This window comes from Sorghum bicolor, chromosome 3, assembly GCF_000003195.3.
Source record: "Sorghum bicolor cultivar BTx623 chromosome 3, Sorghum_bicolor_NCBIv3, whole genome shotgun sequence".
In the NCBI taxonomy this organism is placed as follows: domain Eukaryota; kingdom Viridiplantae; phylum Streptophyta; class Magnoliopsida; order Poales; family Poaceae; genus Sorghum; species Sorghum bicolor.
Genome location: NC_012872.2, coordinates 47,915,459 through 47,933,839, shown reverse-complemented (window position 1 = coordinate 47,933,839; position 18,381 = coordinate 47,915,459). Strand labels below are relative to the sequence as shown.

The following is an 18,381-nucleotide window of genomic DNA, read 5'->3' as shown; positions in this document are numbered from 1 at the left end:
GGGCAACCATATGCAAAATTGCAAATGCTTATTGAGGGGGAAATGACCAGATCCTGATGCCGACTACAACGGTGATCCAATTCCGACACCAGATCCTAACGGCGACTCCAACAGCAATCCAACTCGCGACCTGGCTTGGGCAAGCAGTACGGGAAATCTTGGGATAATTTGTGACCCCACTGATCAGTCTAGCTGATTACAGGACGTCATCAGAAGCGCAATCCTGATCCATCCAAATTGCAAAAACCTACCTACGCTGCCAAGGCTGCGCGGTCGCCGCCGCCGCAGGTATTGTGGCCCGCAATAGCATTGTTTTTTTTTTAAAGGCAGGAGCTCTGCTGCTCAATTAAGACGAAAGAAATTATGTACAAGAGGCTAGCCAATGGGATGCCAAAAAGGATACCCAAGGGGCTAACTAACACACGCGACGTAGCTGAGTACAAACACGACACACTGCCATGGGTCATCGTTCCCGAGCATAGTTGCAAAGCCACCAGCAGCTCCAACTTCCACACAAACCACCCCCAACGAGCCCAAAGCAAGCGGTCGCAACCGGTCATCGTTGCCAAGCTCAAGCAACCTGCAAAGAGCAGCGCCGACTTCCAGTCACGACTACATGCCTCGCCTCCGGTGCATGCCAACCCCAGCAAACCCCAGCCAACGAAGAAGGTGGGGGCTCGCCGCATGTCATCGTTGCCGAGCCACATCCCCGATGTAGCAGCTTCGACTTCTCACAGCAAGACCCGCCACAAAGCGTCAACCAGGTGCCAGGAAGAGAAGAGCAAACACCGAAGGAGACAACGAAATCCAAACACGACACCTTCAGGAAGGTCGCAGCACCGATGGCGCCACCATCGCACGTCCAAACTGGACAGGGCTTTCGCCCTTGGATGACAGTGGTAGAGGAGATACACGACGCCCTCAACAGGGAAAGCGGCACCCATAGGCGTCGCCATCGCCAAGCTTTCGCCCAAGGAGTCCTCTAGCACGAGACGTCGGGCCAAGAAGCCAGGCCCCTTGCCGGCCAACACTACCTTCATCGTTGTCCCGCTGCTCCACATCAACCCCTTCAGAGGAGTCTCAATACGCCGGCTGCACGCAGCAGCCGCACAGCTGCATCGGTCGCCACCCCCGCCGACCGGGCAACGCAGAGCGGGACCTGACTTTGCTGCTCGCGTAACACCAGCCACCATTGCTGGCTCTCTGCACGTGCTGCCGATACTGCTGACCCATCGCCAGCCGCCACCAGACACGTCCCACCCTATGGGCGCCGCCCCTTGCCCAGGGGGCGTCAGAACCGTAGTGCCGACACCCTTGGCTAGCGCCACCGCCTCCGTCTTGGCCACCCACAACCGTCGCCAGCCCTCGAAGTGTGCACCGGATCTAGCCGCCAAAGTTCCGGATCTGGCCGTGCGGACACCGGATTTGGCCTTCCAGGACCTAGCTCCGGCGACTTGGGCAAGCGTCGTCGATGCCGTCAGGGCCGGAGGAAGGGACAAGCGGAGGAGAAGAAGATCCGCCCTGCCCCCACGTACCAGCCCAGACACTGGCCGGCGCTGCCACAGCCGCAGCGGACGCGCCGTCGGGCTCCACGCAGCCTGCACGGGAGGCCACCGGCTCGCTGCCGCATGTGCCACCAAATCACGAGGAGAGGAGAGGCCCCGCCACCGCCATCCCAGCGAGCCGCGTGGCCATGCCGGCGGCCAGCTTCGGCGGCGGCACGGCATAGGGAGGTGCGAGAAAGGGGCTGCTGCTAGCGCTTCGGTGGAGGGCCGCCCATGTCACCCCGCGTGGTGGAGCGACGCAGGGGCAACTCTGTCATGGCTCCCGCAACAGCATTGTGACTAAAGCCTTGTTTAGTTCACCCAAAAACTAAAAACTTTTTAAAATTCCCTATCATATTATATGCATAGAGCATTAAATATAGTCAAAAATAAAAACTAATTATACAATTTATATGTAAATCGCGAGATGACTCGTTAGTTCATGATTGGACAATAATTGACAAATAAAAACAAAAGTGGTACAATAGCCAAAATAATAATAAAAAAAGAACTAAACAAGGCCTAAACCTGCTAATGGTCTCAAATACAGACCAAACCCACACCAAACTCATTCTAAGGCTAGTCTAGCGTTTCATAAACATTTAATTCCATGACTTAGAGAGAGTTGATAATTGCATCAAAAGAGTTTTCTCTCTTTTCCACGTCATCAAAAACGCTTTTATTAAATGCAAATAAAATTGTGATGAAACTTTCACTAAGACTAGCAAGTAGCAGTTTCAGCCTAATCAAGACGAAGCTGTCCACGGAAGGATTCGAGGTCGGTGGGCTGCTCACATGCAACCCCAACAAAGCCGCACGCTCAAGCACTCATGGACTCATGGTTCGCCTTCGCCAAGGTCAACTGTCTGAAGCTACTCCATAAGAAAGAGAAGCTTGCGTCGACGTTGCCCGAGTGAGAGACAGAGGTTGCATGCTGTGTGCGTGACTTGATTTCTGATCCTTTGATCGTCGTATCATGTAAAATTAGTCTATTGTTGTGAAACAGAGGTTAATTAAAGCTCCTGTAATGTTTGTGAGCACCGTGGTGATGTAAATTGCAATGTTTCAATTGAAGGATCATTTTTGGCTATGCTTTTGAATGAGTTTGATTGACCTGTCTCTGAATTATGGTATGCCAGAGAACCGACTATGAATACTGATTTAAGTCACATGAACAGCGATGCTACACTACGATTGCAACGTGTTGAAACACAGCAGGATTGAGCAACAGGTACATGCTACTTTAGGATCAACATTGCGTTCTATGCACAAGAATAACTAGGAAACAACATTTGATACAGCTGCACAAACACATGATACATCGGTGCAGTGTCTAAGAAACTGATGTTCTCGACAAAATATACAGATATATAATCTAAAACATCGATGAAAACTTTGCACAAATCGAGGGACGGAAACCTCAATTAAAAGGGCCTCTTTGTACATGGGAACTCTCGATATACAAACATATACAAATCGAAGAGCTACACCTACAATATTAGAATCCAATTGCTATACTATCCGCATAAATATCCACTCATCAAGCCCATAGTAATTGATAACACACACTAGATTATGAATGAGACCTGAAACAATTGGAGAAATCACGATATATTAGAAATGAATGATACAGGTATGAGGAAAATACAAATGATGAATGTTGAGGACAAATTCGCACTTTGATAACCGGGGCATCCTTGATTTTCCCTTTTCAGTTGGAAATTTCCAGATGATATCATCTAATTTGCTGCAGTAGTTATTCACGAACTGTGATATGAGAGAAGTTGCAGAGTTAGCTGAGAATGTCCCCAGATCAAAAGTAATTAAACAGGTCAACTTGTACTTTTACAATTTTATTACAAGTTAATCTGTGCAGCGAACATCAGCATCACACAATTACAATTACAGGCATTACTGTCCAATGTAAATTGGTTCCTTAGGTAGTATAATCAGTTGCAATCATATGAAAAGAGAGAAAAGCAAAAGAAATGCACTGACCGTGTTATACTCTGAAGTATCCCCTGCTGCTCTTTGTAGTTCTACCATGAAGATTGATGGAGCAACTTCAAAAACCTAAAACCGTAGAAAATGACAAAAATGGGCGTAAGATATGCAAACATAGAGTTCAAACAAGAAATATGCTTGAGCACAAAGAGAGGGCAAGACTCACTTCAACCATAACTGAGAGATAACTAGTCTTATCGGCACTCAGACCTTCCACCCTCATCTGAATATTATAGCAAAGCAATTAGTGAAAAAGGAAACAAAATTCCACAGTAGCGCCAACTGACTAGCTGCCAAAAATAACTTGTAACATGATAGTCTCAAAAGAAAATTCTCCTCATAAAATTTTCTAACATCCTGCAATATATGCAAAAGTTCAAAAAAAAGATACAAGACCAATGCCAGAAGATTTGCTTGTCAAGGGAAAGCAAACCTTACCTTATAATTGCGAATGTGTGTCTTAAACCCCATTGATTGTGCAACAACCTCCATGCTTGACAAGATGACCTTTGCTGGATTGCGTGATAAGAATCTATTTTGAAGCTTGTCATAGTCCTGTAGGGCAAGCAATTATTAAGTCTGACAAGAAAAAAACACAAAATTATATTATAAAATGTCTGCAGCAATAACCATGGTATATATAGAATCACCAGCTTAAAATGCTCATAAAAGTGAGTACCCAGTTCTTGAACGCTGAGTTACACAAATGCTGTCAGAGTGGTGGTGCCTCAGGTGCAAGACTATCTTAATAGCATTTGCTCGCCCAGGCAGATATAGTTATTCTTTTGGACACACATGCAATCAAATTTTTGAATATTTGACAATCAATATCTTTTTAAAGATTTGGGGAGGTAGCATGATGAGGCACTGAACTAGCAAAGACATATTTCTTGCTATTGGTAATGAGCTATCATTGTTCAACTTTTTCACCAACAATTAAACATTAATTTGAAATAAATTATAATTGGTGCTATCGCTATAATACAAGAGTGCAGAAGATATAACTTGACTTATGTTAGGTCCTCACTTTTCACTTTACTAACAAGAAGCTACCAGATTTCCATGTTTACAGAGCACAAATGCATATGGTAAGAGAAGAAAACATATCTGAGACTTTATGTTACAACTATTTTATTACTAAAACTATTTCTGTCAAAACATTAATCAGCATGGAACTGCTAGCATCCTACCTGTCTGCGATCAAAGAGCGCTGCAAGATTCAATCCTTGCGAAAGAATGATTAGGTCAAATGCATTAAGTGTCAGAGGACCTGCTTCATCTTCAAAAGCATCCTCAGTATCGTCCTGCAATCACATAAGACAAATTGGGAAAAAAAATAATAAATATATATTAATACGCACAAAGTACACCAGATTTAACCACAAAACAGAGCTTATAGGTTTAGAAAGTAGAAGAATGGAACACAATTCATCAGCAATATCAGTTATCACCCTCACCCACCCTTCTATTTCAATTAGTAATAATAATACAAAACAAAGGGAAAAAAATGACATCGGATGTTCCGATAGGTACCTAATGAGGTCAGGAAGATAGTGGCAAACCAGACAGGGAACATTACAATCAAATATTTGCCACTACAAAAGTTTTGCAATCCCTTGCTATTGTTGGAGTATGTGTAATGCAGGCCCATGTGGCTAGGCCCATGAGGCCCATGTATCCCTAATTATATGGCACCCTGGTTAGGGTTAGCCCAAGAAATGAGAAACCCTAATTCTAACATGGTATCAGCCTAGTCTCCTCCTCCCAGCCGCCTCCAGGCAGGCAAGCCGCCGCCGCCATGGCAGGCCGGGATCCTCCTCCCCCTCCTCCTCCCTATTTCCAACAGTTCCCGGCGCTTCCCTACCCATCCTAGGCCCAAGCCGCCGCCGCCGCCGCGGGTGGCCAGCCCCGAGCTCCTGTCGCGGCCCGCCCTCTCCTCCTGGCGGCCGTCGCGGGCGCGGCGCCGGCGCGCGCTGCGGACGCAGCGGCGCGCGCGGACGCGGCGGAGCGCGCGGGGACCGAGCACCTGCGGGCGACGCGGACAGGACGCGCGGAGATCCCACGGCGGACGTCGCGTACGCACCTACACTCAACCTGGGCGCGAACGACGAAGCCACCGCAGCGGCCTACGCTCGGGGAGCTGCTGCCGCCATTGCTGCAGGCCTTGGCATGCCCCTGGACACGGACACTCTGCCCAGGGTGCTGCTCACAGCCAGGGGCGCCCTGTCCAGGGGGCTTGCTGCCGGCCCGCGTGCAGCTGCGGGCGGAGCCCCCTTCCCTGCACCGCCTCCGCCGCCCATGATGCATCATCCGGACTCCACCCTCATCGCCGCTCTCGCCACTGCTCGTGCTGCGGCTGCGGAGGGCCGGGCCCGCGTGCGTGAGGCCGCTCTCGCTTGGGAGCGCGAGCGTGACGCGGCCGACGCATTGGCCCGCCAGATCGCCGACGCCGAACAGTTCCTCGGCCTTCCAGCCTCGCCTGACGTCGAGACCACGTCCTCGGGATCGGCTCCGGTCGTCTGGCACGATCCGGCCGACCCCCATGTGGTGCAGCTCCACTACCAGGCAGGGGGCGTCCAGAACATACGCCTCCTCGTCCCGGTCGTCCTCGAGCCCGAGTCGCCCTCCTACGCTCGCTGGAGGGACTTGGTCCTCCTCACTCTCCGCCGCTACGCCCTCGACGACCACGTCCTCCTCGACACCGCGGGGGTGGTCCCGACCCCCTCGTGGCTACGCCTTGACAGCGTCGTCCTCTCCTGGATTCTGGGGACGATCTCCCTGGACCTCCACGACCTCGTCCGCAACACCCCGAGTGCGCGCGGGGCCTGGCTGGCACTCGAGGGCCAGTTCCTGGGCAACGCCGAAGCCCGAGCTCTGCAACTCGACGCGAGCTTCCGCACCTTCGTCCAGGGCGACCTCTCCGTCAGTGAGTACTGCCGCCAGATGAAGGGTATGGCAGACTCTCTCGGTGACCTCGGCTGGCCCGTGGAGGACCGCATCTTGGTGCTCTCTCGGTGACCTCGGCTGGCCCGTGGAGGACCGCATCTTGGTCCTCAACGTTCTCCGCGGGCTCAGTGATCGTTACTCCTACCTCCGGACGTGGATCACCCGGCAGCGGCCCTTCCCCACCTTCCTGCAGGTCCGTGACGATCTAGTCATGGAGGAGCTTACTCCGGGCCTACAGCCTGGGTCCACCTCCGCTCCGGGGTCCTCGTCCTCCTCGACTGCTCTTGCAGCCACTCCTCCGCCCCGTCCCGCCACACCACCACAGTCGTCACTTCTGGGTCCTCTTCTCCCCGGGCCGAGCGGGGGTGGGGGGGGGCCGTGGCGGCCGCCGTCGTCGTGGTGGGGGACGTGGAGCAGGTCATGGGGCCCCACGACACCGCCACCTCCACGGGGTGCACCCTGGCCATCCTACAACAACCCATGGTCAGGGCGCATCTCCATGTGGTCGTTCCAGGCCTCCGGTGGCGAGCCTCACCCGCCGGCGGCCATGCTCGCGGGTGCTCCCCCGGGGTTCCCCTCAGTGACCCCGTGGGCGGCCCCGTTCCCCGCGTCCTCGTGGGCTCCTCCACCGGCGACCTTGCCTGGGTCTGTAGGCTGGGACCAAGCGGCCTTGGCGCACTCCTTCAGCACCATGGCCCTGACACCTCCAGTCGGGCCGGAGTGGGTCGCCGACTCTGGGGCTACTTACCACACCACTCCTAACCCCGGTATACTTTCTTCTGTTCACCCTCCTTCTCCATCTCTCCCTTCGTCCATTATGGTCGCTAATGGGTCTTGTCTTCCTGTCACCTCTGTGGGTGCCGCCGGCCCCCATGGTTCCTTTCGTCTTCCTGATGTTCTTGTTGTTCCTTCTATGGTTCACAATCTTCTTTCTATTCGTCGTTTTACAGCTGACAATTCTTGTTCTGTGGAGTTTGACTCTTCTGGTCTTACTGTGAAGGATTTGGCTTCCCGGCGTCCTCTGCTCTGATGTGACAGCACGGGCCCCTTTACACTCTTCGCTTTCCGGCATCTGCCTCGCCTCCTTCGCCAGTTTTGTCAGCTGCCTTCGCCAACACTACCTCCACTACTTGGTACCGGCGTCTCGGCCATCCTGGACGTGATGCTTTGATGCAGCTTAGTCGTAGTTCCGATATTCGATGTACTCGGGCTCACGATGAGCATTTGTGTCATACGTGCCAACTGGGCCGTCATGTTCGTCTTCCTTTTTCTAGTTCTTCTTCTCATGCGGCCCACATTTTTGACCTTGTACATTGTGACTTATGGACCTCTCCTGTCATCAGTATTTCTGGATACAAGTACTATCTTGTGGTGGTGGATGATTATTCTCATTATTCCTGGACTTTTCCTTTACGTGCAAAGTCTGATGCTTTTCCCGCGCTTGTCCACTTTTTCGCTTGGGTGTCCACACAGTTCGGCCTCACTATCAAGGCTGTCCAGTGTGACAATGGTCGGGAGTTCGACAACTCCACCTCCCGCGCCTTCTTTCTCTCTCACGGTGTCCAGTTGCGCATGTCTTGCCCGTATACCTCCTCTCAAAACGGCAAGGCTGAGCGCATGATTCGCACCACCAACGACACCGTGCGCACTCTCCTGCTCCAGGCCTCTCTTCCTGCTCGCTTCTGGGCCGAGAGCTTACACACCTCCACTTACCTCCTTAACCGCCTTCCTTCCGCTGCTTGTCCAGCTCCCACACCACACCACGGTCTCTTTGGTACCCCTCCTCGCTATGATCACCTTCGAGTCTTTGGGTGTGCGTGTTACCCCAACACCACCGCCACCGCTCCTCACAAACTGGCACCCCGTTCGACTCTCTATGTCTTCCTTGGGTACTCCCCGGATCACAAGGGGTACCAATGCTACGACCTTACCTCTCGTCGAGTCCTCATATCTCGCCATGTGGTGTTCGACGAGTCGATCTTCTCCTTTTCCACCACTACCACTCCTGCTTCCACCTCGGAGCTTGACCTCTCCACTGTGTTTCCTACTTAACCGGTGGTCGAGCCACCTTTCCCGATATTTTCTGCAGGTACTGCTACGTCGCCTGTCGCCCGTGACACCTCGGGGCCTCTACCCTGCCCGGGTCCCGAGGGGTCACCTTCCGGCCCGGCCCTTGCGCCTGACGCGGGTCCCGGGTCGGCACCTTCGACACCGGCCCCACCGGCACGCTTCGCCCAGCCGGTGCGTGTCTACCAGCGACGTGCTCCCGACATGGGTCCCAGGTCGGCGTCTCCGACTCCGGCCCCACCGGCACGTTTCGCCCAGCCGGTGCGCGTCTACCAGCGACGTGCCCGGCTGGCGCCGCTGCCTCCGGCGGCGCCGGTGGCCCCCTCCTCGCCAGGGTCACCTGCGCCACCGGCGACGTCTTCCCCGCCGGCGACACCGACCCCGCCGCTGAGGCACCTAGCTTCTCGGGCCGCGACGCCGGTGTACCACCCTCCGCTCCTTCACCGACACCCGCGTCATGTTCACCCGATTGTGACGCGACACGCGGCTGGGACCCTGCAGCCCCGGGCTCTTGCGGCGATGCCCGGGGACTCGCCGGTCTCACCGGTACCCTCTTCCGTCCGCGAGGCCTTGCTGGACCCTCACTGGCGCCGAGCGATGGAAGAGGAGTATGCGGCCCTCCTCGCCAACCAGACTTGGGATCTCGTCCCTCGTCCCCCGGGCTCCAACATCGTCACCGACAAGTGGATCTGGACCCACAAGCACCGGGCTGACGGCACCCTTGAGCGGTACAAGGCTCGCTGGGTTCTCCGGGGCTTCACTCAGCGGCCCGGTGTCGACTACGACGAGACCTTCAGCCCGGTGGTGAAGCCGGCCACCGTCCGCACGGTGCTCTCGCTGGCTCTCACGCGCGGGTGGCCCGTGCATCAGCTGGACGTCAAGAATGCCTTCCTACATGGCGTTCTTACTGAGACAGTCTACTGCAGTCAGCCGGCGGGGTTTGTTGACTCTTCTTGTCCCGACATGGTGTGTCGGCTCAAGAAGTCTCTCTACGGCCTCAAGCAGGCCCCCCGGGCGTGGAACCATTGGTTTGCTGCTTTTCTGCTGACTCTGGGGTTTGTGGAGGCCAAGTCAGATACCTCTTTGTTTATCTACCGCTATGGGGCTGAGACTGCATATCTGCTGCTATATGTTGATGACATTGTCCTCACAGCCTCCACTGAGTCACTCCTTCGGCGGATCATCGCCTCTCTTCAGCAAGAGTTTGCTATGAAGGATCTGGGTGCACTACATCACTTCCTCGGGGTCACTGTTGAGCCTCACCCTGCTGGATTACTCCTTCACCAGCGGCAGTACACTCTTGACATCCTAGAGAGAGCTGGGATGACTGACTGCAAGCCTTGCTCCACTCCAGTTGACACACAGGGCAAGATCTCGGAGGCTGAGGGTACACCAGTGACAGATCCCACTGCATATCGGAGTTTTGCCGGGGCACTTCAGTACCTCACCTTCGCCCGGCCGGATATCACCTATGCAGTTCAGCAGATCTGTCTTCATATGCATGATCCCCGGGAGCCACACCTCACCGCTCTCAAGCGGATCCTACGCTACCTCCGCGGCACCGTCGACTTCGGTCTCCTCCTCCACCGACGGTCGTCCTCCACCGAGCTCGTCGTCTACACTGACGCCGACTGGGCCGGGTGTCCGGACACCCGCCGCTCCACCTCCGGCTACGCCATCTTCCTAGGCGGCAACCTGGTGTCTTGGTCGTCCAAGCGCCAACCGGTCGTCTCCCGCTCCAATGCCGAGGCGGAGTACCGCGCTGTCGCCAACGGCGTGGCTGAGGCTTCCTGGCTTCGGCAGCTCCTCGCCGAGCTCCACAGCCCTCTCTCCCGGAGCACGCTGGTCTACTGCGACAACGTCAGTGCGGTGTACCTCTCCACCAACCCTGTGCAGCACCAGAGGACCAAGCATGTGGAGATCGATCTACACTTCGACCGGGACCAGGTCGCTGTCGGCGATGTTCGGGTCCTCCATGTCCCGACCACCTCCCAGTTCGCTGACATCTTCACCAAGGGCCTCCCGTCCTCGACCTTCGCCGAGTTCCGCTCCAGCCTCAACATCACCAGTGGCTAGTGGTGTCTGTGGGGGGCTCGTGTGTGAGATTCTTTTCAAGTCCAGTATGCAACTCCGCTGCGCCGGTAGTTCAGACTGCGGGGGGATGTTGGAGTATGAGTAATGCAGGCCCATGTATCCCTAATTATATGGCACCCTGGTTAGGTTTAGCCCAAGAAATGAGAAACCCTAATTCTAACAGCTATCAATGTCCCAATGACACATTTTGCCCACCTGTGTCGCGACAATAGCAAACAAGGGATTGGGCAAAAATACAATGTCCGGAAAGGAATTTATATAATTAACAATGTGCAAGGTGATGGCAAACACAATACATGCTCAGATAGAGTAGGAGTTTTTTTTTCCTACACAGGATCTTTTTGTTTCTTGAAGTGGCTGGGTGTTCCATTTGGCTGCTATGAGTGATAGAGAGCTATTAATTGTGTACATATGTATGGAAATATTTTTTAATCGAACGCAAGAGCTGTGTATCATTATATTAAGAAGAAAAAAGGGGAAGAGCCCTCACAAACGCACACCCCAACCATGGTTTTTGAGGCATTGCGGCGTCCTGTGGCGCTGGGGATACGCCTGGACACCTAGGGCGCCTTCCGCCTAAGGCGATATGGCGTAACTAAAACCCTATGGCACCTGGGGTACGCCTCAACGCCTACGCGACGACTAGGTGATGACTAGGCGACGACTCAAAACCATGACCCCAACACCACAAAAACCTTGCTACTAACATCCGACTCACCTATGACAAAGGATGAAACGACCCAAGTACCCAACCAAAGCAAACACACTACACCGGCACAAAGGCGAGGAGGTAGGAGATACCTCTAGCCCTGGCAAAACCCCAAAAAATAACTCCCTAGCGAGCAGTAAGGCTCTAGCCAAGTTTGGAGAAACACAATCAAACACAGAATTATTATGATGAATCCACAAGGTCCAAACACCAAGGATGACAAGGGAGTTGAGGCCTTACTGAGCCTTGTTTTGAGATGCTATTCTAAACTAGAATTACCCCTTGGTAAACATAAGAAGTTGCCATTTATGCATTACTTTCTCGAATTACTTAGCTCATGAACTCAAAATTATGACTGTCCCCAGAATAAGGGAGGGAGCTGACATTACAGATGGTAGAACTATCGTACATATTTGGTAATGAGATACAGAAAGAAAAGAAAGACTATTTAGATAATATCAGATTAACAGTAGCTGGACGTTGAATAAACAATTCTCCAGGATTTCAACTAAAACAAATTTCCATAAAATGCCAGGTATTCTTTTTTTCTAACCCCAAGCATAACATCATACAAACTGCTACAGTTCTCTGGATGGGTAGGATTGCTAAAACTAAGAACAAATTGTCTCAAACTAAGTTGTTTCCCTTTCAAGGTTATATAACATCTCCTTTAACAATGTGTTGTGACAGGTAAGATGACCAGGCCAGCATGTCGCTAATGTATTTTGGTCTTTTTTTTATACTATATTTTGGTCTTTTAACTCAATAATTGTGAATGAATACAACAAAAAAAAATGTCTAATTGATTACAGTGTTGTCTAACAATTCTCTATGAATAAGTACATAAGTACACAAAACTCAAGAAAGCACTGGTGCACAAGGAGTCAAGGACAAATACTTTTTGAGTATCCACAATCACACAGCTTCTTCTTATGGAACATTTTGCCAGGGTTTTACTGGAACCAAGTGATGAAGATTTAAGTGCATTGCATACTATGTCTAAATGCAACATTTCCCTGCCAAATGAATTCGAGGAGAAGGTCTATACCTCAGGATCATCAAAAGCTGCATTGACATCATCGAGATTGACTTCCTCATTTTCTATTTCTTTGATAGGTTCATAATTCTTCTGAAACCATTCATCGTTTCTGATCTCTTCTATCCTGATTCGCTGTTCCATGTCAGAAAACATATATGATCAACAAAACACCAGATATTGTAGCAAAGATAAAACATTTCATGTCCTTGTATAATTGTATGTTATATGGAAGATCATTCATCTCCATTTAACTTATATTTATCTTTTTAAGTGCCTCCCCTCCCCTATCAGTTATTGTAAATGAATCCAGGAAAAAGAACAATAACATAGTGGAATCAAATCAAGCAATAAAAATTAACAAAGTCAAGATGACCTGATGAACTAGGTCATTTGCTTCCAAATGGAACTGGTACACCTACTTATCATGCCTGGTACAAAGCCTTCTGAAGCAATGTAACTCACTGAGTAATCTATGCTGTAGTGCCCATATAAGTCCCATTTCTGGTAATAATAGGGTATACATTCCACGTACATACTTATAATCACAATACACAGTTCATCCAACTCCATTTACAAAGATAAGAAACTAGCAAGTAACAAGCATGTAATTCCACCCATTAAATGGTATATGCCGATCAGATCAAGAAGATTACTAAAAATACAAGAATTAGGTTAGATTCCTGTTTGAGATATTAGCCTATTATAAAGTACATAAATTCATATCGTTAATGATGAAAACTCCTATAACTTTCCAGCTTGAATAAACAGGCAAGATGTGACATATCAAAGTTATGCTTGTACTTGTTGAGCAGGCCTTATGGCATTGTGCTAACATGTCACAATTATAACCTTAACAAAGAAGCCCTTAGTATCTGCAGGAATGTATCAGAGCACTGTGCTTTGGAAAGTTAACAGCATAACAATATGCCCTATGTTATGATAAGGTACAGCTCATAGCAGGTTTCTTCATCTCAAGCTTAACTTACCTTCTCTGGATTTGGGTCAAGAATTCTACGAATCAGTGATTTTGCACCACCTGAAAACCAGGCTGGGAATGAATATTCTGCACTCTCAATCTGCATTAAGAAAAGAAGGCAGCAAGATATAGAAATTCCATTCCACAAGAACAATCAATTATCTAAGATAAATTTCTTGTTAAAACCACCAGTAAATATATATGGAATCAAATACAAAGGGTGAACCTAACAATGGGGGCTTCCCCTGCTGTTGTTCTTTCGAAAAAAATACAAAGGGTGAAAGCAACAAATAGAGCTCAGCCGCAAAAGGCAATAAGAAGCACTCTTATACAAACATCTCTTCTAGAGGGCCAATGCTTATTTGCTTTAAATTGAAACAAGACACAGTTACAAAGCAAAGTAAGGAGTTCATGTATGCCAAGTTGTAGTTGTGCTACTACCTCCCTCTTCTCTATTTCATAAGTAGTGAGTGTCAAACCAACGTTGGATCTGTAGCCTTAAGACATTAACAAAGAATGTATATACTTCCTTTTTAGTACCTAATCTCAAAAAGAGTTACTGGCTTGTAGTTAAGAGCCAAACCTTTCCATAAAGGGTAGTCAAGTCCACTTCATCAAATGGAAGATAACCTGCTAACAATACATATAGAATAACTCCACATGACCATGTATCAGCAAGCGCGCCATTATATCCCTTATGACTGAGAACCTGGTCCAGTGAACATGTGGGCACAGTAAGCACAATATGTGTCATGTAAAAAAAGCTGACTTTATCATGAAAAGAATAGATAGTTATTGGTTATCCATATTTGAAAGAGTCGTTTGCAGTAAAGAGATGTTTGTATTGAGTATAAGTTAGAAAATCTACAAGTTCTCTACACAAGCATTAACAGAACAGAAAAATTGTAATCTCTTTTATTTGGACAGTTAGATACGGGCATGACTTTCGTTATTTCAGTGAGTCGTCACTGAAACCCCCTACCCACAGGTGATACGATCCACATTAAATAATCATGATACATCACAAAGCAGAATGACATTTTGTCAGCCTGCGTGCATGCTAAGTGCTTATTCAAGTGGCATAATTAACTTTTTTTCAAACTGACATAACAAAGAGAGAATAAAGGTTATTCACCCTATTACCATTGGGTACCCACATACAAGCACTATAAGTAGTAACGTCTTAAGACAGTCTTAAGACAGAGAAATTATATCCTAAATCACCACTTTGTTTCAATGGCAGGTTTAGTAATTCCTAAAAGAACTGAGTGTATGATTCAGGTTTACCTCTGGGGCAACATAGTTCGGGGTCCCACAGGTCGTACGTAGAAGAGAAGATCCCTGCAGTTGACCCGTTAAGCATCATAAGAAGAGAACAAAAAGAATAAGGTATAATGAAGCTTCACAAAGATACACACCTGAGCAGGCCATGCACTCAGTCCAAAGTCTGAAATTTTAAGATTGCCCTGGGAATCAAGGAGGAGATTTTCGGGCTGCATGCATGCAAAACGAGATTAGCAATCCCAAAAATCATGAAATGCATACTCAATCATTTTTTCCATCCCATGTTCACCTTTAAGTCTCGATGGTAGACTCCTTTCTTGTGACAAAAATCAACACCATCAATAAGCTGCTGAAAGTATCTGCGTGCATCTGCTTCATTGAGTCTCCCATGACGAATCTGAAAATCGTATGTTTCAGTGTTATCAGTTTCCTTTTCATGTAAACATATTGTTTGAAATGAACCTAAGTAAGATAAATTCCAATAGAGCAAGTACGTCTTCAAATTCAAGTCTTTGGATTAGTACATATATGTAGGAATAACACGTTCAATGGAACTAGAATCAAAACCACAAATACGATCCACAATTGATGGACAAAAGGAACATATAGTGACATGTTCATTTTTTGCAAATATAAATTAAAATACAATGGCTCTGAGAGAAACGTGTGTCTCTTCCATGTCCAATGAATTTGCGCTCTTACAGTAAAAGCAAAGGTGGCAATTGAACATCCAAGATGGAATGTGACAGGCATATAATCTAAACAACAAATGCATGGAACTAATATTTATTTTACCAGATCATACCAAAAAGTCAAGAGTGATAAGGACAGTTAATAGTTAACCATAGCAGTCTTACAATTTTATCGAATAGCTCGCCACCAGTGATGAACTCCAGAATGATAAATATCTTCTTCCGGCTTGCCAAAACCTGCACATAACAGAATGGATGACACGGATACTTTAAAAAACAAAAGGGCAACTGATAAGAAAAATGTTAAAGAATGGTTATAAGGAAGAGATAGATAAGCGTGCCTCGTGTAGCCTAACGACATTGGGATGCCTGACAAGCTTCATTATGGATATCTCTCTCTTAATCTGCAAATAAGAATTGTGTGTACAAAGGTAAGTCACCCTAGGACATCTACCATTCCAGCTAGCTTGTGCAGCTGTACATCACAAAGCAGTACAGCTATTAATGTTTAGAAAAAAAAAAAGATGCGAAAGAAGCAGGCATGGTACAACAGTTTGCGAAGCATCGATGACACCCTTTGAAAGGAGCGAGGAGAAATTCGTCCACAGAAACGGCTATAGCAAGGATTAAAATCCACGACATGAACAACCTACTGAGCGCGGAATCAGTGAGAAAAGAAATGCTTCCGCGAGCCATCCCAACAACATTATTTATTTGGAGGGCCAGCTGGGGTCACCTGTTCGGCCATCTTGTGCTTGAGGATGGAGGAGCGGTCGAGCACCTTCATGGCGACGCTCTCCCCGGTCTCGGTGTTCTGCGCGAACTTGACCTTGGCGAAGGTGCCTTCCCCGATGGTGCGTCCCACCTCGTACTTGCCCACCCGCCGCAGCGCCCCGCCGCCGCCACCGCCACCACCCCCCACCATCTCCGCCGCGCCGCCCTCCCTCCTTTCGGTGGCGAAAAGAGTCGCGAGCCCTGTGCGGAGTGGAGCCGCGGCTTGGGAGGAGCAGTGGGGAGCTGCTCAGGTGGCCGACACCACCGTTGATGGGAAGGAGATTTCGGGAACAGCAAGCCTTGCTCCTTTTTTTGAAGGTGAATTGGGGGGGATTTCTGTGGGCAGGCAGCAGCTGAAGCTTTCTACTGGGAGTTGACAAGAGTTGGCTTCGGATCGGAAGAGAAGTGGACGACCGCAGGACAGGGAGGTTAGGTAGCTTGGTACGGCCCGCTTCTTTTTGACGCGGGGAGGGAAGGAATTGACTTTTTTTAATTAATTAATTAATTAATTAATTAATTTCTGGTTGCCGTAAGCTTTTGCGCGCGGTAGAAAAATGGAATCGAATGAGACGACGCCATGCCACTTGCCACATTCATTGTGTTGTTGAAAAAGAAAAAGGCTGGCCTAGCAATACCATCGCGAATTCTTGAGCACGTCAAGGCCGGTTGCGTTTCGTCAAAAGGTGCTACTCTCATTTTCGTAAGGCTTTCCTAAAAATTTTCAAGATTTCCATCAAATCAAATCTTTATATGCATACATGAAGCATTAAATATAGTCGAAAATAAAAACTAATTACATAGTTTATCTGTAATTTGAGAAACGAATCTTTTAAGACTAATTACTCCATAATTGGATAATAATTGTCACATACAAACGAAAGTGTTACAGTAGCCAAAACCAAAAATTTTCACAAACTGAACGAAGCCTTAACGTGATTTCATTTCTCGTGGGGGTAAGGGCTTCTTCAATGCAGGCTGTAGGTTCTATATGCCTCAGGATAGAAAAGCAAGCCTTAGGTTGAGCTCCCAAAATCAACAACGCAGGCTCTGATAGGTAGACTTAGAACGTACCTCACTTTATTCATGTCCAAAACGTGTGTGTCAGAGGGATGAAGCTTGCTCTATCGCCACAACATGTTTTTCAATTGTTGTCTGCACTTTTTGTATAGAGCGATCACATCTTCTACTGGAGGCTGCTCTGGCAGACTATGAGACTACCATCGGTGAAGACGTGGACATACAATGCCAGCTTGGTGCTTGGGGCAGCACGCCATGTATATGCGTTGGGGAAGCCCTAAGTGTCCAACCTTTTCCAATCCATTTGGAATGAAGCTGCCAGCATTTGTATTTGTGTATCCAAATGGAGACACGTCCATTCATCGATGCCCCTTTTAGTCATGGTTTATACGGGGAGTTTTGACAACCGAAGGTACAGGACAATTTTGTTATCCAAAAGACTATCCAAAACCATCAAGTTATGACTAGAGATAGAAGTAGGACTATGACTCTACATGGCATTGCATCTTACTACTGGCTTGAACATTATTATTAGAGGTGGCTGAAAGCCCTAGTTTGGTTTTGGATAATTGATGAAACCCTAGTACTAACCTCTATACTAAGTGTGTGTAGACTTAATAAGGTTGGTACATGCCAAGTGATGGAGCGAGTGATGATCATGGTGATGATGGTGATGACCACAAGATGATCAAGTGCTCAACTTGGAAAAGAAAAAGAGAAAAAAGTACTATAGAGTGTGTGATCACATTTAGGATAGATAGCCGTACTATAAAGAGGAGAATTCTTTGGCTAAGCGGTTATCAAGTGCCACTAGGTGTCATTGTTCATGCACATGCATTTAGAACCTAGTGAGCTAACGTAACTCCTTCAAAGAAAATGATTGTGAAATTGCTAACACACGTGCACTTGTTGGTACACACTTTGTGGTGTTGGCACACTTTGAGAAGGAGGTGGAGTTTGAAAGGTTGAGAGAGGATGGGTTCCTCTCTCCCTCGGCGCTTTTCGAGAAAATGAAGTGCATTTTTTTCTATTGCGTCTGTGGGAACTTTGGAGAAGTCGCGGGAGTGTTTCTCGCTGAGGAACACTCACCGGACGCTGGCTCAGAGGCACCGGACGCTGTGAAAGCCCAAGTTTGGTTTTGGTAATTAATTACACCAAGTTGCTAATGCCTTATTTAAGTGATTTGAGTTAGACATAGCAACACATGTGATGAAGGTGCATGGTGGCATGGAGAG

General features: G+C 48.6%; 1 protein-coding gene across 1 annotated transcript; it reads right to left on the bottom strand.

Moving 5' to 3' along the window:
- LOC8074979 (CBL-interacting protein kinase 8) lies at positions 2,765-16,562 on the bottom strand. The gene is made up of 15 exons (XM_002455707.2): positions 16,092-16,562; positions 15,697-15,759; positions 15,521-15,592; positions 14,953-15,060; positions 14,798-14,872; positions 14,667-14,720; positions 13,963-14,088; positions 13,390-13,479; positions 12,413-12,535; positions 4,739-4,852; positions 3,987-4,103; positions 3,715-3,771; positions 3,543-3,617; positions 3,223-3,311; positions 2,765-3,130 (listed from the first exon to the last, which is right to left on the bottom strand). The coding sequence occupies exons 1-15, from the start codon at positions 16,278-16,280 to the stop codon at positions 3,118-3,120; spliced, it is 1,365 nt and encodes a 454-aa protein (XP_002455752.2). The 5' UTR covers positions 16,281-16,562; the 3' UTR covers positions 2,765-3,117.